General features: G+C 41.4%; 1 protein-coding gene across 4 annotated transcripts in view; it reads left to right on the top strand.

Annotated features, from left to right (window-relative positions):
* Positions 1-16037, top strand: part of Camsap2 (calmodulin regulated spectrin associated protein family member 2) — an 89057-nt gene that overhangs the window by 65727 nt on the left and 7293 nt on the right. For 2 of the 4 annotated variants that reach the window (XM_052737076.1, XM_052737074.1), the window contains 8 exons: positions 456-549; positions 2346-2439; positions 6659-6693; positions 7499-7568; positions 7876-10075; positions 13346-13482; positions 13935-14155; positions 15856-15955. In XM_052737076.1, coding sequence (XP_052593036.1) covers positions 456-549; positions 2346-2439; positions 6659-6693; positions 7499-7568; positions 7876-10075; positions 13346-13482; positions 13935-14155; positions 15856-15955 — 2951 coding nt within the window. The remainder of the gene's footprint in view (positions 1-455; positions 550-2345; positions 2440-6658; positions 6694-7498; positions 7569-7875; positions 10076-13345; positions 13483-13934; positions 14156-15855; positions 15956-16037) is intronic. The other 2 variants (XM_052737077.1, XM_052737075.1) reach the window with 1 other exon arrangement.

Here is a 16037-nt window from a genome sequence, read left to right as displayed (position 1 = left end):
GTAGTTTTTGATGCCTGTCCTAGATCTCGCTCTGTAGACCAGGCTGGCCTTGAACTCACAGAGATCCGCTTGGCTCTGCCTCCCGAGTGCTGGGATTAAAGGCGTGAGCCACTGCTGCCCAGCATACTTTTTTTTTTAATGGTCAATACTCTTTATGCTATTTGTTTGTATTTCCACTGGAAGAAAAGGACATTTATTACCTCAGAGTTCTACATAGCTAGAGATAGTGATGCCTGGGAGATTCTTTCTGACCTATGAAACAAAAGATCAGAGATCTGACTGTGCATTTACAGGCGCTAAACTTTTTACTCCAGGTTTAATAAAGTATAGTGAGTATTTTGAATAGTGAATGGGTAGAATTCAGATCTGCATTTGAGAGGATAAAGGATAGCTGTTGGTGGCTGTGGCCGGTTTTACCTAGGGCTTCTTTTAATTTTCTTAACTCTCTTGTATAGAGTAATTATTTGGTGTTCATGGCAGAACTCTTCTGGTGGTTTGAAGTTGTGAAGCCGTCATTTGTACAGCCACGTGTTGTCCGTCCACAAGGAGGTAATCAATCTTTGTCATTTTAATGTAGAAAAATGAGAAGTTTATGCACCTCATCTGGTTATTCGTTTAGATAGAAGCTTGTTACCATTTTAGATTTCAGCTATTATCCTTGATAAGAGTCTAAGTGTTTTAATATTTAAGGCACCAAATTATCTGCAAGAAACAGAAAAAATAGTTCCTGTATTTGACATCTTATGTATGGAACATTTAGTGTTCGCTGGTGCTGTATGCTTCTTAAATCTTTTTTTCCTGTCTGTAGTTTTTACTGCCTGTTAGAGTCCTCATTTTTAACTTTATGTTACCCAAACTCCACTCACATTAGGACCTTAACCTACAACTTGATTTTTGTTAAACCATGAAACACTTTGTGGATATAGTTTTTAAACTAGTAGCCTTTGTTATTACAGTGTAATTATGATTAAAAATTAATAAGAAATAAGAGGGCTGTTGTAAAGGTCCTTAGGAATAACGACTATGAATTGCTGGCAAAGGCTGGGAGCACAGCTTAGTGGTGGGGTACTTGCCTAGCTTGCATACAGCCCCGGATTTAAACTTCTTTATCGCCAGAAAGCAAAAAAAAATAAAGAATTCCTCCTAGATTTTTTTTTTTTCTATAGCAGTGCCGTATTTAGCACAGTAAAACTGGCTTTCGTTTTAAAATCAAACACATATTCCTACAAGGGAAAAATGATGGTAAGTTTAGCATTTCTTCTAAGCTTAGAACTTTCTAACAGCAAAAATTAGGGGGCCAGTTTTTCCTGATAACAGTGCTACTGTACCCAGTACAAAATGTGATTTTTCTGTTTCCCAGCTACTTAGCAGCTTTCCTTGACTCAAATTTCTTTTTTCTGATCACTGAAGTTAACCTCTACCTTCCCAGAGACACAAAGGAGGGAAAAAAAGATTAGGAACCAAGAGGGGTGTGGGGTATACTACCAAAAGAGCTGCGGTGTGTCATTCTGGTGGATATATTCTCACTTTATAAAAGTGCTGCCCTCAGGCCACTCTGTGCACCAGGAGATCGTTGCATTTGATCTCTCCCGGTATCTCAAAACCACTTCAAGCAGATTCTGAACACTGAGCAGTAGATGATAAATAGTACCTTGAAAGAAGTTGAGATCCTTAAGGCTCTTCATGAAGGTCACTTCTCTTTAATAATTGCCATAACCAGTATTTATATAGTATTTTGCAATCAGTGTGGCTTTTTACTTGCATTTTTTTGTGATTTCTTCTGAGAAGCCCAGTACTCAATACTAACAAAGCTTTTGCTTACACATCCATCAAAACCAAGTTGTTTCCCTAGAATTACTTGTAAGCTAGATATAGTGGGGTTTTAATCCAGTAAAAAAATCTGACCATCTTTAATTAACTACCAAATTACTAGCTAGTTCATAAAAAACAAAACTGAAACTGACCTGGTGTGTCCAAAGTTTTATGAAAATTTCACAAGATTAAACGCTCAGGTTTATCCTTATTTTGAATACCTGTATTTGTTTTATGGTACCTCACCCCATGAACCTTTTGTGAATTTTTAAAAGTCAGATTATATCAAGAAATTCTTTTGATTTAGAAATTATTTAAGGGTACATTTCTCTTAGAAGGAGTTTATGTCAAGAGAACCAGGACAGTTCTGGGGTCCTAAGCTTGATCCCCAGCACAGAAAGGGGATGATTACTGTATAAGTAATGATGGAAATAGAAAGTAAAATTTAAATGATTACTTAGGGCTCAGAGTGTCTGAAATAGTGTTAGAAATAAGTTGAACCTACAATTTTGAAGTTTTATCATTTATTCTAGCTGAACCTGCAAAAGATGTGCCATCAGCCCCTGTCTTGAATGCTGCCAAAAGAAACATCGTGGATAGTTCATCTAGTGCTGACTTCACCTCAAGGTAGAGTCCACAATGACTTCACCATTTCCTTGATAATTACTAAGGAAATCAAATAATATTTTGACATTAAAAGGGGTTTTTTAATTTTGTAGTTGGATTTATAAATTAAGTTACAATTAGCTTATACTACTAAAGCTTATTTTAATTTAAAAGTAATTGAAATTAGTGGATCTCTGTGAGTTCGAGGCCAGCCTGGGCTACCAAGTGAGTCCCAGGAAAGGCGCAAAGCTACACAGAGAAACCCTGTCTCGAAAAACCAAAAAAAAAAAAAAAAGGTAATTGAAATTTATATTGAAATGAGTATTTCATAAATAGGTTTTTAGTGAACCACACTGAAAAGTGGGAGACAATAGTCTAAGTTCCAAATAAGAAACCTAAAATTAAACTTTTGCTGCATTATTCCTATAATTGAGAATTATTTAATAGTATAAATGAAAAAATGATCTGATAGGTGACTCTTAGACCTCAGGGAACTTTTAAGATTATATCTAAATTTTATATTTTAGCTCCATTTATTATGTGTGTGAGCACATGTGGAGGTCAGGTGACAGTGTGTAGGCATCACTTCGCGCCTTCCTTCCGTGACTCCTCCTTCCTGGGAGCAAACTAGGTCATCAGCCTGGACACCAAACACCTTTACCCGATGAGCTCTCTTGCTAGCCCGGACTTTTTAATTTCCTACTATTAAAAAGAAAATCTTGGAAACAGGTCTCCCCCACTTATATAGTTAATTTTGTTGCTGTGATAAAACACCATGACCAAAAGCAATTTAAGGAAGAAAGAGTTTATTTTGGCTGTGGTTCTGGGAGGGGAGTCCAGAATTGGGGAGGCGTAGCAGCAGGCAGCCAGAGCAAGAAGCTAAAAGCTCTCATCTTCACCTGCATGCGAAGTAGAAAGAGTAAACCAGAGGTGGGGAAGGCGTCAAGCCCTCCAAGCCCACTCCAGTGATGCACTTCCTCCAACAAGGCTGCCCTCCTGAAAGTTGCATAGCCTCCCCAGACAGCAGCTGGGGCCAGTATTCAAATGTCTGGGTCAGCGGGGCCTTCTTTTCTTCATTCACATCACCTCCCCACACCACTGTTTTGCTTTCTAGTTATTGAGAGGTAGCAATTAAATAGCGCTAATATTGATCTTTATTGACTGCGTTAGTCTTTGACATAGGAGCTGAATTGAAAGTAAAGAGTATCCTAATTAATATCAGGATAGCCCTGACTACTGACCCAAGTATATGATAAAGTCATTCGTCAGTTTAAAACTTTTATTTATTTATTTGGCTTTTCAAGACAGTATTTCTCTATGTAACCCTCCCTGTAACCAGTCTGGTCTTGAACTTAAGGATCCTTCTGCCTCCGCCTCCTGAGTGCTGGGATTAAAAGTGTGCCCCACAGCCGGGCGGTGGTGGCGCATGCCTTTAATCCCAGCACTCGGGAGGCAGAGCCAGGCGGATCTCTGTGAGTTCGAGGCCAGCCTGGTCTCCAAAGCGAGTTCCAGGAAAGGCGCAAAGCTACACAGAGAAACCCTGTCTCAAAAAAACCAAAAAAAAAAAAAAAAAAAAAAAAGTGTGCCCCACCACTTCTAGCAGTTAAATTCCAGCTGTTAAAAAAAATTTAAGCAGAATCTATAAGTAGCCTCCCTCCCTCCCTCCCTCCCTCCTTCCTCCCTCCCTCCCCTTCCTTCCTTCTCCTGTCTTTTGTTTTTTTTTGGACAGGGTCTCATGATATAGCTGTGGCTGGCCTGGGACTCTGTAGACCAGGATGTCGTTAACTCTCAGAGGAGCACTACCCCTGACACTACCCTTGCCTCCTGTGTGCTGAGATTAGTGGGGTGACCACCGCACCCACCTTAGCTCTCCATTGTATTTATTGCAGCTTGAAATTTATGTTAACTTTAGACTCCCCAATCTATGTTTTCTTTTGTTTAAAGTTACTATGCTTTATGGGTTTTTGGAAAATCAAGGATATCTATTAAAACTACATTTTAAAAAGGTATGAGCAAAAACTTCAAAGTACTCTTTGTATTAATTCTTGGCCTAATTACATGAAAACATAAAATCTTATTCTGAAGCTGTCACTCACTCTCATGTACAAAGTTTTTGTCATGTATGTGTTCAGGAACAGTCAGAGTTTGACTGAACTTAAGTTCCCATTTCCTCTGTATTTCATGTGCTTCCTGGTATCTGTAATGCTAGGAACATTGCTCAATTATAGAATGCTTGCTGAGTGTGTACAAGGCCCCAGGTTTGATCTCCAGCACCTAAGGAAAGGAAGAAAGGGACGGGTGTGTGGGTAGGTGTGTGGGTGGGTGTGGGGTGGCTAATCTAGGAACTGCTGTTCATTTTTCCCTAAGGCTAGCTTTCTAAATATAATTTCCTTGGTGCTTTTCTGATTGACTACATTGGTTTCCTTGAAAATTTAGAAGATGCTCAGTATTCTAGGTCACCATTCCCATACTCCGTCTACTTCCATTCACAAGTCAATGGTGAAGTTTTAAGAGTTGATTATTCAGTCATAATTAGGACAAGGATCTGAATGAACAGTCTCTGACCCTAGGAAAATGTAGCTTGGGTTTTATGGAGGCTCCATTTTCTTTTTTCTAGTAGAACCCTAAGAACCCAGGTAGATTCTAAATCCTTTCCCTTGAGGAGTTACTGTCTCTAGGTTACTAGGCTCCTAGGCCCTCTGACTTCTGTAAGTCTCCACATGACCCTTCATGGAACCTTTATTTATTTATTTGTTTGTTTGTTTATTGTTTTTTGAGACAGGGTTTCTCTGTGTAGTTTTGGTGCCTGTCCTGGATCTCGCCTTGTAGACTAGGCTGGCCTTGAACTCATGGAAATCCACCTGGCTCTGCCTGCCTAGTGCTGGATTAAAGGCATGCACCACCGCCACCCAGCCCCTTCATAAAAGTTTTTAATGACTTATTTATTTTTACTTTATGTGATTTATGTGCGTTGGCATTTTGCCTACATGTGTGTCTGTGTGAAGTTTTTGGATCCTCTGGAATGGGAGTTACATACAGTTGTGAGCTGTCATGTGGGTGCTGGGAATTGAACCATGGTCCTCTGGAAGAACAGGCAGTGCTCTTAACCACTGAGCCATCTCTCCCAACTCCCCTTCATAGAACTTTTGAGGAAGGATTTGATCATTTTTCCTCTCCCTGGGAATAATGTGGTCACACCTACAGGTGTTACTACACCTAAAATAAAGGTCTTCTGAGTAAATGAAGGCGGTCACAGCAACAGACAGACCCAGCAGCTGCCCCACCTCCTTGACTCCTAGTTGATTCAGAAGTGCACACCACCAAACTCCTCTGTGTGCGTTTGAAAATGAGACAGTGAGCAAGCTTTTACATCTTGTAGCCATCCTTTGGGAAAGAAGAAAAGAACGAACAGATGTAATAACCAGTTTCCTAGTTTTCGGGATTACCCTCTCTGTGGTGGAGCTAAGAGACTGTCAGCTGGGGAACCTAGTTCCGAAGGAGGGAGTTCACAGACTTGCTTGGAACTGTCTATTTATTGACAGTCATAACAGATGATATAAAGAAGCAGAGGACACACTGCACACTAGGGAGAAAGACTCCGGGACCCCAGGTAGCACTTGGTTTGGACAGGCAGGTCTTCAGTACTGTTGCACTCCAGAGAGAGCTCATTGACTAAGCTTTCAGTAAGTCGTAAAAGCACAGCATTGATACTGACCCGAGTCTGTACCGGCTTGTTCGAGTCTCAGTTTATATGAGCTGAAAGATGGCGTGATTGAGTGAGCTGAAGCTTCTGCCTCTTATCCCTGATTCCCGTCCACTGGGGCTAGGATGTATATATAACTTCACTTGATGCCAGGGAACATGGCAGCTGAAAACTCAGAAGGAGGAGGACCAAGCGTGTATCGTGGTGGGGCCACTTATCACTCTCATGTGAGAAGAAAACGTGTCAGTTCCCTTGTTCTTAGTAAAACAGGGCAGAGTTGGGTAAGACTAACAGGAAAGCCTCATGTCTTCAGGTCATCTAGAGACAGGCTGTGCGGAGAGGCTCATCAGGGTCTTAGAAGGTTTTAGAGATTTACATTTCCCTAAAATACTGCAAATTAATGAATTTCATTTAACTTGGTTTTTTAAATTTTTTTTTTATAAAAGCACATGTGTGTAAAGAGAGAGAATTGATTATATATATTATGCAGTGCTTTGGGAAGGAGTTCTATTTACAGTTTCATCATTTGCCTTTTAGATATGCACGTCCCCAAGCTCGTTCTTCAGCCTCAGGTAATGTATTGGAAAAGGCCTATGAGGAAAATGCTATTTTAAGTAGGCTAACTGGAAAATAAGTGAGAATAATATAAACATCTAGTCTTTTTTTGAAAAGTGTCTGTTAGTACGTGACGGGTGGTCTCTGTAGCTCCATGCCCGCTTTTCCCTCCCTTTTTTTGTGGTGTTAGGGATTAGACCAAGGACCTCGGGTGTCATGTGCTAGGCAAGGGTAGTACCCATGAGCTACCTCCCTGGTCCCTCTCCTTGACTTTGTTTGGAGACAAGATCGCATATAGCTCTGACTGGCCTCAAACTCCTTATGTGGCCAAAGATGACCATGAACTTCTGATGCTCCTGCCTCAATCTGTGTGTGCTAGGGATACAGGTGTGCACCACTGTGCCCAATTAATAGAGGTGTGCCACCGTGCCCTGTTTTTATTTTTCTTGATGTGTCTTTGTGTTACCCAAACTAGTCTTGAACTACTAACCGTCCTGCCTTAAGCTCCCAAGTGCTAGTATTACTGCCGGGAGCCCCTTCCTGGGATATGTGTGTATGTGTTTGCGTGGTTTGTATCAAATTCAAATTCTTGACATGTATACAGTTACTTGGTCAGGGAGGTAGTTTACTGGGGATTAACCCCAGAGCCTCTCATGCTAGTCAGCTGTTGGCTGTAAACTATACACTCCTCCTCTAAACTTTTTTAAAACAATTGCTTTGCTGTGTTGATGCTGCCGAGGTCCCACTTTTTAGTACCTTGAATGAACTCTCAAATGTGTCAGATGTGTGCTTTCAATGGGTTTTCTGTTTTTGCATTTGAAGGAGGAATTAGAAGGTCTTCGTCTATGTCTTATGTTGACGGCTTCATAGGAACATGGCCTAAGGAGAAAAGGTAAGCCAAGTTACTAGTACAATCATGTTACCAGAAAATGTCAGCTTTACCTCCCTCCGCTTTGTCCTCGTTGTCTTTAGCCGTGTGGTCAAATCAAGATTTGAATTAGGACTTAACTTTGAAAAGGGCAGCATAGGCTATGATAGAGGTCCAAGAGGCTGAATTAAAAGGTGATGAAATAGTCCCTCTTAACCTTGAGGTCAATAAGATTGTGAAAAATGGAGGAAGGGTATATACTTTCAAATAATTGTTCTAAAATCATGTTTCCTGCAATTTCTTAAACATTTTGTCTTTACCTCCTTTTTAGAACATCAGTGCACGGTGTTTCATTTGATATTTCTTTCGATAAAGAAGACAATGCGCAGAGTTCCACTCCAAACCGAGGAATCATCCGCTCTGTCAGTAACGAAGGGCTGACTCTCAACAATAGCCGTGCATCCAAACACATCAGAAAAAATTTGTCCTTCAAGCCCGTGAATGGAGAAGAAGGAGAAGAAGGCATTGAAGAAGAACATCATGTAGATCCTTGTGGTGACCTCAAATCTTATATGCCACTAAACACAAATGAACTAAATTCTAACGAGAATACTCACTACAGGCTTCCCAACGGGGCTTTACAAAATAGAGTTCTTCTTGATGAGTTTGGCAATCAGATCGAGACCCCAAGCATTGAAGAAGCATTACAGATAATTCACGACACTGAGAAATCTCCTCATACACCTCGGCCAGATCAGATCGCTAATGGCTTCTTTCTTCATAGTCAGGATCTGAGTATTCTCAATTCAAATATCCAGCTGAATCAATCCAGTCCTGACAACGTGACGGATACAAAAGGTGCCTTGAGTCCCATTACAGACACTACGGAAGTGGACACTGGGATTCATGTCCCTTCAGAGGATATTCCGGAAACAATGGACGAAGACTCTTCCTTGAGGGATTACACTGTTAGCTTAGACTCCGACATGGACGATGCGTCTAAGTTTCTTCAGGACTATGACGTAAGAGCCAGCAACCCCAGGGAAGCCCTGAGTCCTTGCCCAAGTACCATCAGCACCAGGTCTCAGCCAGGGAGCAGTGCTTCCTCCAGCTCTGGAGTGAAAATGACCAGCTTTGCTGAGCAGAAGTTCCGGAAACTCAATCATACTGACGGGAAGAGTAGTGGGAGCAGCTCTCAGAAGACTACACCAGAGGGCTCAGAGCTTAACATTCCTCATGTGGTCTCTTGGGCACAGATTCCAGAAGAAACGGGCCTTGCCCAAGGGCGGGACACTACCCAGCTGTTGGCTTCTGAAATGGTCCACCTTAGGATGAAACTAGAAGAGAAGAGACGCGCCATAGAAGCCCAGAAAAAGAAAATGGAGGCTGCTTTTACTAAGCAGAGGCAGAAAATGGGAAGGACAGCCTTCCTAACTGTGGTGAAAAAGAAAGGGGACGGGATTTCCCCTCTTCGAGAGGAAGCTGCGGGTGCAGAAGATGAGAAAATATACACTGACCGAGCAAGAGAAAAGGAACCACAAAAAATTGACGGGCAGAGGAGCAAGTCTCTAGCAGACATAAAAGAGAGCACGGAGACTCCTCAGGGCAAATGGCTGAAGTCTCCAACCACGCCTGTTGATCCCGAGAGGCAGTGGAACCTGGCAAGCCCTTCAGAAGAGACTTTAAACGAAGGGGAAATTTTAGAGTATACAAAGTCCATTGAAAAGCTAAATTCATCCCTGCATTTTCTACAACAAGAAATGCAACGCCTGTCCCTTCAGCAGGAGATGTTAATGCAGATGAGAGAGCAGCAGTCGTGGGTGATTTCACCCCCACAGCCCTCTCCGCAGAAGCAGAGTCGCGATTTTAAACCTCGACAGGCAGGCCTGTCGTCAGCGGCTGCTCCGTTCTCATCTGACGCCCCACGCCCCACTCATCCATCGCCACAGTCTTCCAACAGGAAGAGCTCATCCTTTTCTGTTAAAAATCAAAGGACTCCAAGGCCAAATGAATTAAAAATAACTCCTTTGAACCGAACCCTGACACCTCCTCGGTCTGTGGATAGTCTTCCTCGATTAAGGAGATTTTCACCCAGTCAGGTTCCCATTCAGACACGGTCATTTGTATGTTTTGGTGATGATGGGGAGCCTCAATTAAAAGATCCCAAACCAAAAGAGGAGACTAAAAAGGAGTCGTCAGAGTGCAAAGGGACATTGGAACCTTGTGACCATAATCCTGGGGAAAAGGGGATTAAACCTCTTGAGTCAACAGTTTCTGAAGTCTTGTCCCAGCCCATCACAGAGACTGTGTGTATGACACCAAATGAGGACCAGTTGAGTCAACCCACAGATCCACCTCCTAAACCTGTTTTCCCACCCACTGCTCCTAAAAATGTCAATCTGATCGAAGTTTCTCTGTCAGATTTGAAACCCCCTGAAAAGGCAGATGTATCTGTTGAAAAATATGATGGAGAGAGTGATAAAGAGCAATTTGATGATGACCAGAAAGTATGCTGTGGATTCTTTTTTAAGGTAATACTAATCCACAGTTTTGAGCATCCTCTTAGGATGGGTGCCTATATGTTTTCTAAGTTGATATATGTACTTCTTTAGGAACAATCTCTTTCATTACAAGTCAGCCATTATTCCTGAAATGTGTCTAGGCAAACCCTGCCTTGTTTTATAAAAGTACTGAGGCACATTGTGCAACCATATTCCAGTGTGGACTCAAGAGCTGCAGTCCTCTACCACAGTCATGGCATGCATGCTTTTCAGTTATAGTATATGGTTCCCTACCTCCCCTTTCCACTTTTATCAAAGCCCTGAATTTATCAAAGAATTCAGCTATTCCCAATTGGTAAAAATACTCATATTGCATCGTATATAAATGTATGTTAAGGTTTTAACTTTTTTTTATCATAATATTTTTTGAGTTTTACAAACTTATAAGATATGGACCATACAAAGTGAAACATTTTTGAAAACATGTAGTAGTTTGATATTATCATTAAGGTATAGGTCTCTTTTTCTGGGAACCAAAGCCAAGGCCTTGCATGCTGGACAGAGCTTTGCCTCTGCCTATAATGTCCACCTCTGAAAAAACTCTTTAAAGACAGTTTGAAGAAAGATGTGTACATGATCTGTTGGCCATGATGTTACCTACTTACAGTCTGCATTGTAGACCATAGTTTATTTTTCTATAACTGGAAATGTATGTTTCAGATTTGTTGTTAAGGCGCTAAAACAGGTGATCTCTAATGTTGTATCTGTACAGATTAGGAATATAAATCTTAATCTTACTATTGCTGTTTGATAACAATAGTTAAATAGTACTTCAGCCAAATAAATGACAGCCTAGACAGTATTACTTCTTGATAGTAAAGATCCTAGAATTTATAGATGAAACCTTAATCATATTAAAGCTTTTTCTCCTCGATTATCCATTTTCTTCACCTTTATATTTTTCTAAATTACCACATGGAAGAATGTGTTTTTCACAGTCAGAAATGTGTGCTGTTCATACGTCTTTCCTGTAATTCAGGGACTGTTACCTTTGACCCTCCAAAGCTGTACAGGGTAGATGTAGTTAGAAAAGCGTACCCAGCAGCACGGCTTAAGAATTGAAGATTGAGAGGAAGTGCGCAGTAGCAGTGGGAAGAAATGGCAAATTGAAGCCGTTGAGGTGGCGATGATTGCTAGTCTCATTGCTGACCATTAGTGCTGTGATTATTTTAAATTTGATCTCAGGATGCTTGTCCCTTAGGCCTCTCAGCATTTAGAAATTTGGATACAAGCCACGTTTTGTCTCTTCATCATGTAAAACTACCTTTTTTGTTTGTTTTTTCGTAGATTGCTACTGTAGATAGGAACACAGCCGAGTTTAATGTGCAGGGTTAGAGACTTTTGCACAGAAAGGAAAATGGGCAGGGGATCTTCAGTGTAAACTAGGCATCCATCCGTACCTTCATTTCATGTCTTCCCTGCCCAAGAGGTCATCTCTTTGACATGGTTATCATTTCTTACCTGGGTCCCTAGTCTCTACTCATGCCGTCCTGTTCTTCGTGCTCCTGTCTCCAAGAGCCAGGCTCCACCAGAAACTCCTTATTTATATCTAAATGTGGTACTGGAGAGTGAGTCCTCAGGCATTCTGGGAAAACGTTTATAAAGGTCAAACCTCAGTACAGCTCAGGGACAGGGCAGTATAACCCATACCTACTTGTCTAGACTCTTCCTCATAGTTCCTAAACCAGAGGTTCTCAACCTGTGGGTCATGACCCTCCACAGGGGTCACATATCAGATATCCTGTCTATCAGATATTTACATTATGATTCATAACAGTAGCAAAATTGCAGTTGTGAAGTAGCAGTGAAATAATGTCATAGTTGGGGTCACCCCAACGTGGAGAACTGTATTAAAGGGTCGCAGCATTGGGAGGGTTGCGGCCCCACCGCTCTAGACTGTCCTTTAACTCTGTTTCCTCCTAAGACTTTGCGTGCCTCACTGATGCGTTAGCTGTGTCCACCTGTGTCTCTGGCAGTCTGCATTCACTGATAATGCACTTGAAATCCAGTTTTCAGCTATCTTGTTTTTCTTTTCTTTTCCACTTAGACTGTAAGAACCCAGGGGGACTGGTTCTTTTTATTCAGAGCATAGTGTAGTGTGTATGGTTTGTTAGATACAGAAAGGCATAGTTGAACTGATGGCTTCAGTGCTATCTTCTGGCTTTGTCCATTCATCATGAAATCTGTCTCTGGACTCCCAAACAAAGCAAGAGGCAAAGTGCCTCTTCCCTGTGTGATTTAATACCCGTCATGCCCAGCACCGTGATGCAAATGTGTTAGCCACGAAAGACATAAGTATCCTCAAGGAATCATTAAGACAGTGGACCAGTACTGCAACTTGTTACTTGCTGATTGTAAAGCACTGCACCGTAGAAGCCCTCTGAGAACTGAGAGTGCCCTTGTGGATCAGGAAGTCCAGGAGGGTTACAGATCGTGACCGATTCTCAGAATGGCAGAACTGCAGAACTGCAGAGCAGGAATTCTGTCCATCTCTTCTTCCAAGTGAACCCGCCAGTCAGACTGTCAGCACCTCAGCTGAAAAACAAACCAAACTAGAAACAAGTCCCTCCAACACTTACGTGACATGACATTTGGTGGCTAGTTTTGGATTGCTTTTTATCTGATTTTTATTATACTTTAAATGTGATTTTTAAAATGGGGGCCAAACTCTCCTATGTTAGGTTATTAGAATCAAAGCCAGTTGTTTGGGGGCCAGTGAAGTGATTCAGTGGGGAAAGACACTTGTTGTCAAGGCTGACAATCTGAGTTGGATCCCGGGACCTAAATTATGGAGCAAGAGAACCATCTTTTGCAAGTTGTCCTCTGACTTCCATGTGTGTGCCACGGCGTGAATATGGCATTACACAGATGCACATAAATGTAGGTTTTTAAACAGTTGTTTTCAGGCCACGAGATGGTCCATCAGGTAAAGGAAAAGGTGTTAACACCAGGCCTGACAACCTGAGTTCAGTCCCTGGGACCTCCACATGTGCAGTGTGGTATGCATGTCCGCACTCACACACACTGAAACATAATAAAAAAAACTTGTTTTCCTTTTTTTTCCTTTTGATGGCCATTAAGTGTAAGGAATTTTTACATTTTCTGTATCATGTCCACATTTGGTAAAGTTGTAATTAGTTCAGATTTTCAGGTACGAGTAACCACAAGAGTGGCTATGTTAGAAAATGGAAATATTGGAATCTAAAGTGTTTACTCTTTTTCAATAACATTCGTTCTTAGGATGATCAAAAGGCAGAAAATGATATGGCAATGAAACGGGCAGCTCTGCTGGAGAAACGGCTGAGGAGGGAGAAAGAAACTCAGCTTCGGAAGCAGCAGCTGGAAGCGGAAATGGAGCATAAGAAAGAGGAGACAAGGCAAGGCTGCTGCTGCTGCAGGTTCTGAGTCTCGGTGTCCACACGGGGCTCTTAGCTCTGCAGGGGTGCCCAGCGGGTAGTTTCACAGCTATGTGTTATAACAGGATTCTTCAGATTGCTGTGAGGAATCTAAGGGGTGGTTTTTAGAAGTTCAGAGTATTCATTTGCTTGTCAGAGTAAAGTCCTCCACGAACATTAACTTTGAAAATCGATATGAATGTTTAAAAAACATTAAAATAACTTCACTGAGAAATACACGCTCACGCACCACACACCCACAAAGAAAAAGGACCAAAATTTACAATTTTCTCAAGTACATTTTAAGCCAACTATGGTTTTCCCAAGGTTCTGAACTGTAGTCATTTCCTTTTTCTCCATCAAACGTGTAACTCTCTCCAGTGTCGTTTGTATTTGGTCTACAAAGTAATCAGTTCAGCCGTTTGGTTTCCTAGGCGTAAAACTGAGGAAGAACGTCAGAAGAAAGAAGATGAGCGCGCACGCCGAGAGTTCATTAGGCAGGAGTACATGAGGCGAAAACAGCTGAAGCTAATGGAGGACATGGATACCGTCATCAAGCCTCGTCCTCAGGTGGCCAAACCGAAGAAACAGCGGCCCAAATCCATTCACAGAGATCACATTGAATCCCCCAAAACACCAGTCAGAGGCCCTCCAGGTACCACCCGTTACTGTGAGGAGGTCTGTTCATAAGCACCAGCTTGGCTTGTTGTGCTAACCTGACAAGCCTTGGTCACACTAAATTGGATACACAGTTTGAGGTGATGCATGGTCTTGTTTGGAAAACCCAAATAAGCAAAGGAAATATTTATTTAATCTAGGTGCTTATATGTGCATGCATATATTTAGTAGATCACATGTGAATGCTGACAATGTAATTTAAATACTAACTTATTAGAGAATTCTGTCTACAGGTGTGGCATCCTTGAATTATCAGTTACCATTTCTGTGTCTTTCTTTGCACTCTTGTGACAAGGTCTCCTATAGCTCACGCTAACCTCGAACTCACTATATAGCCAAGGATGACCTTGAACTTCTGATCCTCCTACCTCTGCCTCCTAAGTGCTAGGATTACAGGCATTACCAGCACCCCTCTAATGCAGTGTTGGGGGTTGAATTCAGGGCTTTGTTCTTGATGGGCAAGCACTCTACCAACTACACCACATCCCCTAATGCATTAACTACTGTTTAAAAACTTAGGAATTTAGAATAAATGTTATGTGCGTAAGATGTATAAGAAACGTAGCTGTATTTTTTAATCACTGTTCTGGAGTTTAGGGTGTAGGATTGAATCCAGGACATCGCACATGAGATCCAAGAACTCTCTCATTGACTGTAGCCTTAGTCATTGTTATCTGGACAATAATAACGTCAGGTCAAGATTTCAAAACCACCCCCCCCTTAAAACAGAAATAGTCAGAAGTCCAAAATTCTAATTTCTTGGAGTTGAGAAAATATATCTTTTAAATTCAACATGCATAGATTTTAAACCATTTTATTTAAAGTAGCACCATGGAAAATTTCAGACAGGTCCTACAGTTGGAGCTGAGGATAAAGGTAGAGGCCTTACCTAATATGCTTGAGGCTCTAGGTTTTCTCCTGAGCACTCAGAACTAAACAGGACCTCCTGTAGTTAGTTCTGAGGGAAATAACCAAAATGGACCATGCTAGGCAGTGAGGCTTGCTTTTTAGCCCAAGCTGGCCTCCAACTAGCAGTTGGAGTATTCCCAATTCTGAGGCTACAGGAATGAGCCTGATTTGGTAAAATTCTTTGACATATAATATTGGCTGATGTGGCTGAAGAGATGACTGGGACTCTCCAGATAGCTCAGTGGTTAAGAGCACTTGCTGCTCTTGCAGAGGATTAGGGTTCAGTTCCCAGCACCCACGTAATGATTCACGACCATCCATAACTCCAGCTCCAGGGAATCCAGCACCCTCTTCTAGCATCAGTGGCACTAGGTGTACAGGCAGGACACACACATACGTACAGGCAAAAATTCATATACATGAAAATAAAAATAAGTCCAAACTAAAACACATTGGGAAAAATTTTAACTTAATTTTCACATAGAAATTAGATATTGCAAAATACATGTTTCTTTCTTGAAAAAACCTAGTCACAGTATCAGGTCTCCTGTTACCACTTTATTTTTGGAACAGCAAGTTAGTTTTATTATAGCCTAAAACTTAACTCTTAGTTTAACTTGTGAATATATGCATGCACCATATTATGTGCTTAGATTCAGAGTACAAAGAAAAGAAGTTAGAAAAGCCCGTTCTCGTTGCTGGTGTTATCTAATGAACAGACTCTTTTCTAGTTTCTTCTTTTACATTTACAATTTTGTTTTTGTTCAGGATCACGAATTTACCGTGTTTTTTCAGTCTCTAGCCTCTCTTTGGCATCGCTGAACACAGGTGATAACGAGAGCGTTCACTCAGGCAAGAGGACGCCAAGGTAAGCCCTGAATGTTTTTCACAAAAAAAGAAGGTGATACTTGCAACTATATAAAAATTTAAATAAAAATTAGAGTTATTTT

Source organism: Peromyscus californicus, unplaced genomic scaffold, assembly GCF_007827085.1.
Source record: "Peromyscus californicus insignis strain IS unplaced genomic scaffold, ASM782708v3 Scaffold_14__1_contigs__length_90479793_seg_2, whole genome shotgun sequence".
NCBI classification, from domain to species: domain Eukaryota; kingdom Metazoa; phylum Chordata; class Mammalia; order Rodentia; family Cricetidae; genus Peromyscus; species Peromyscus californicus.
Note: the sequence above shows the minus strand (reverse complement) of the source record. Positions and strands in the feature narration are given on the sequence as shown.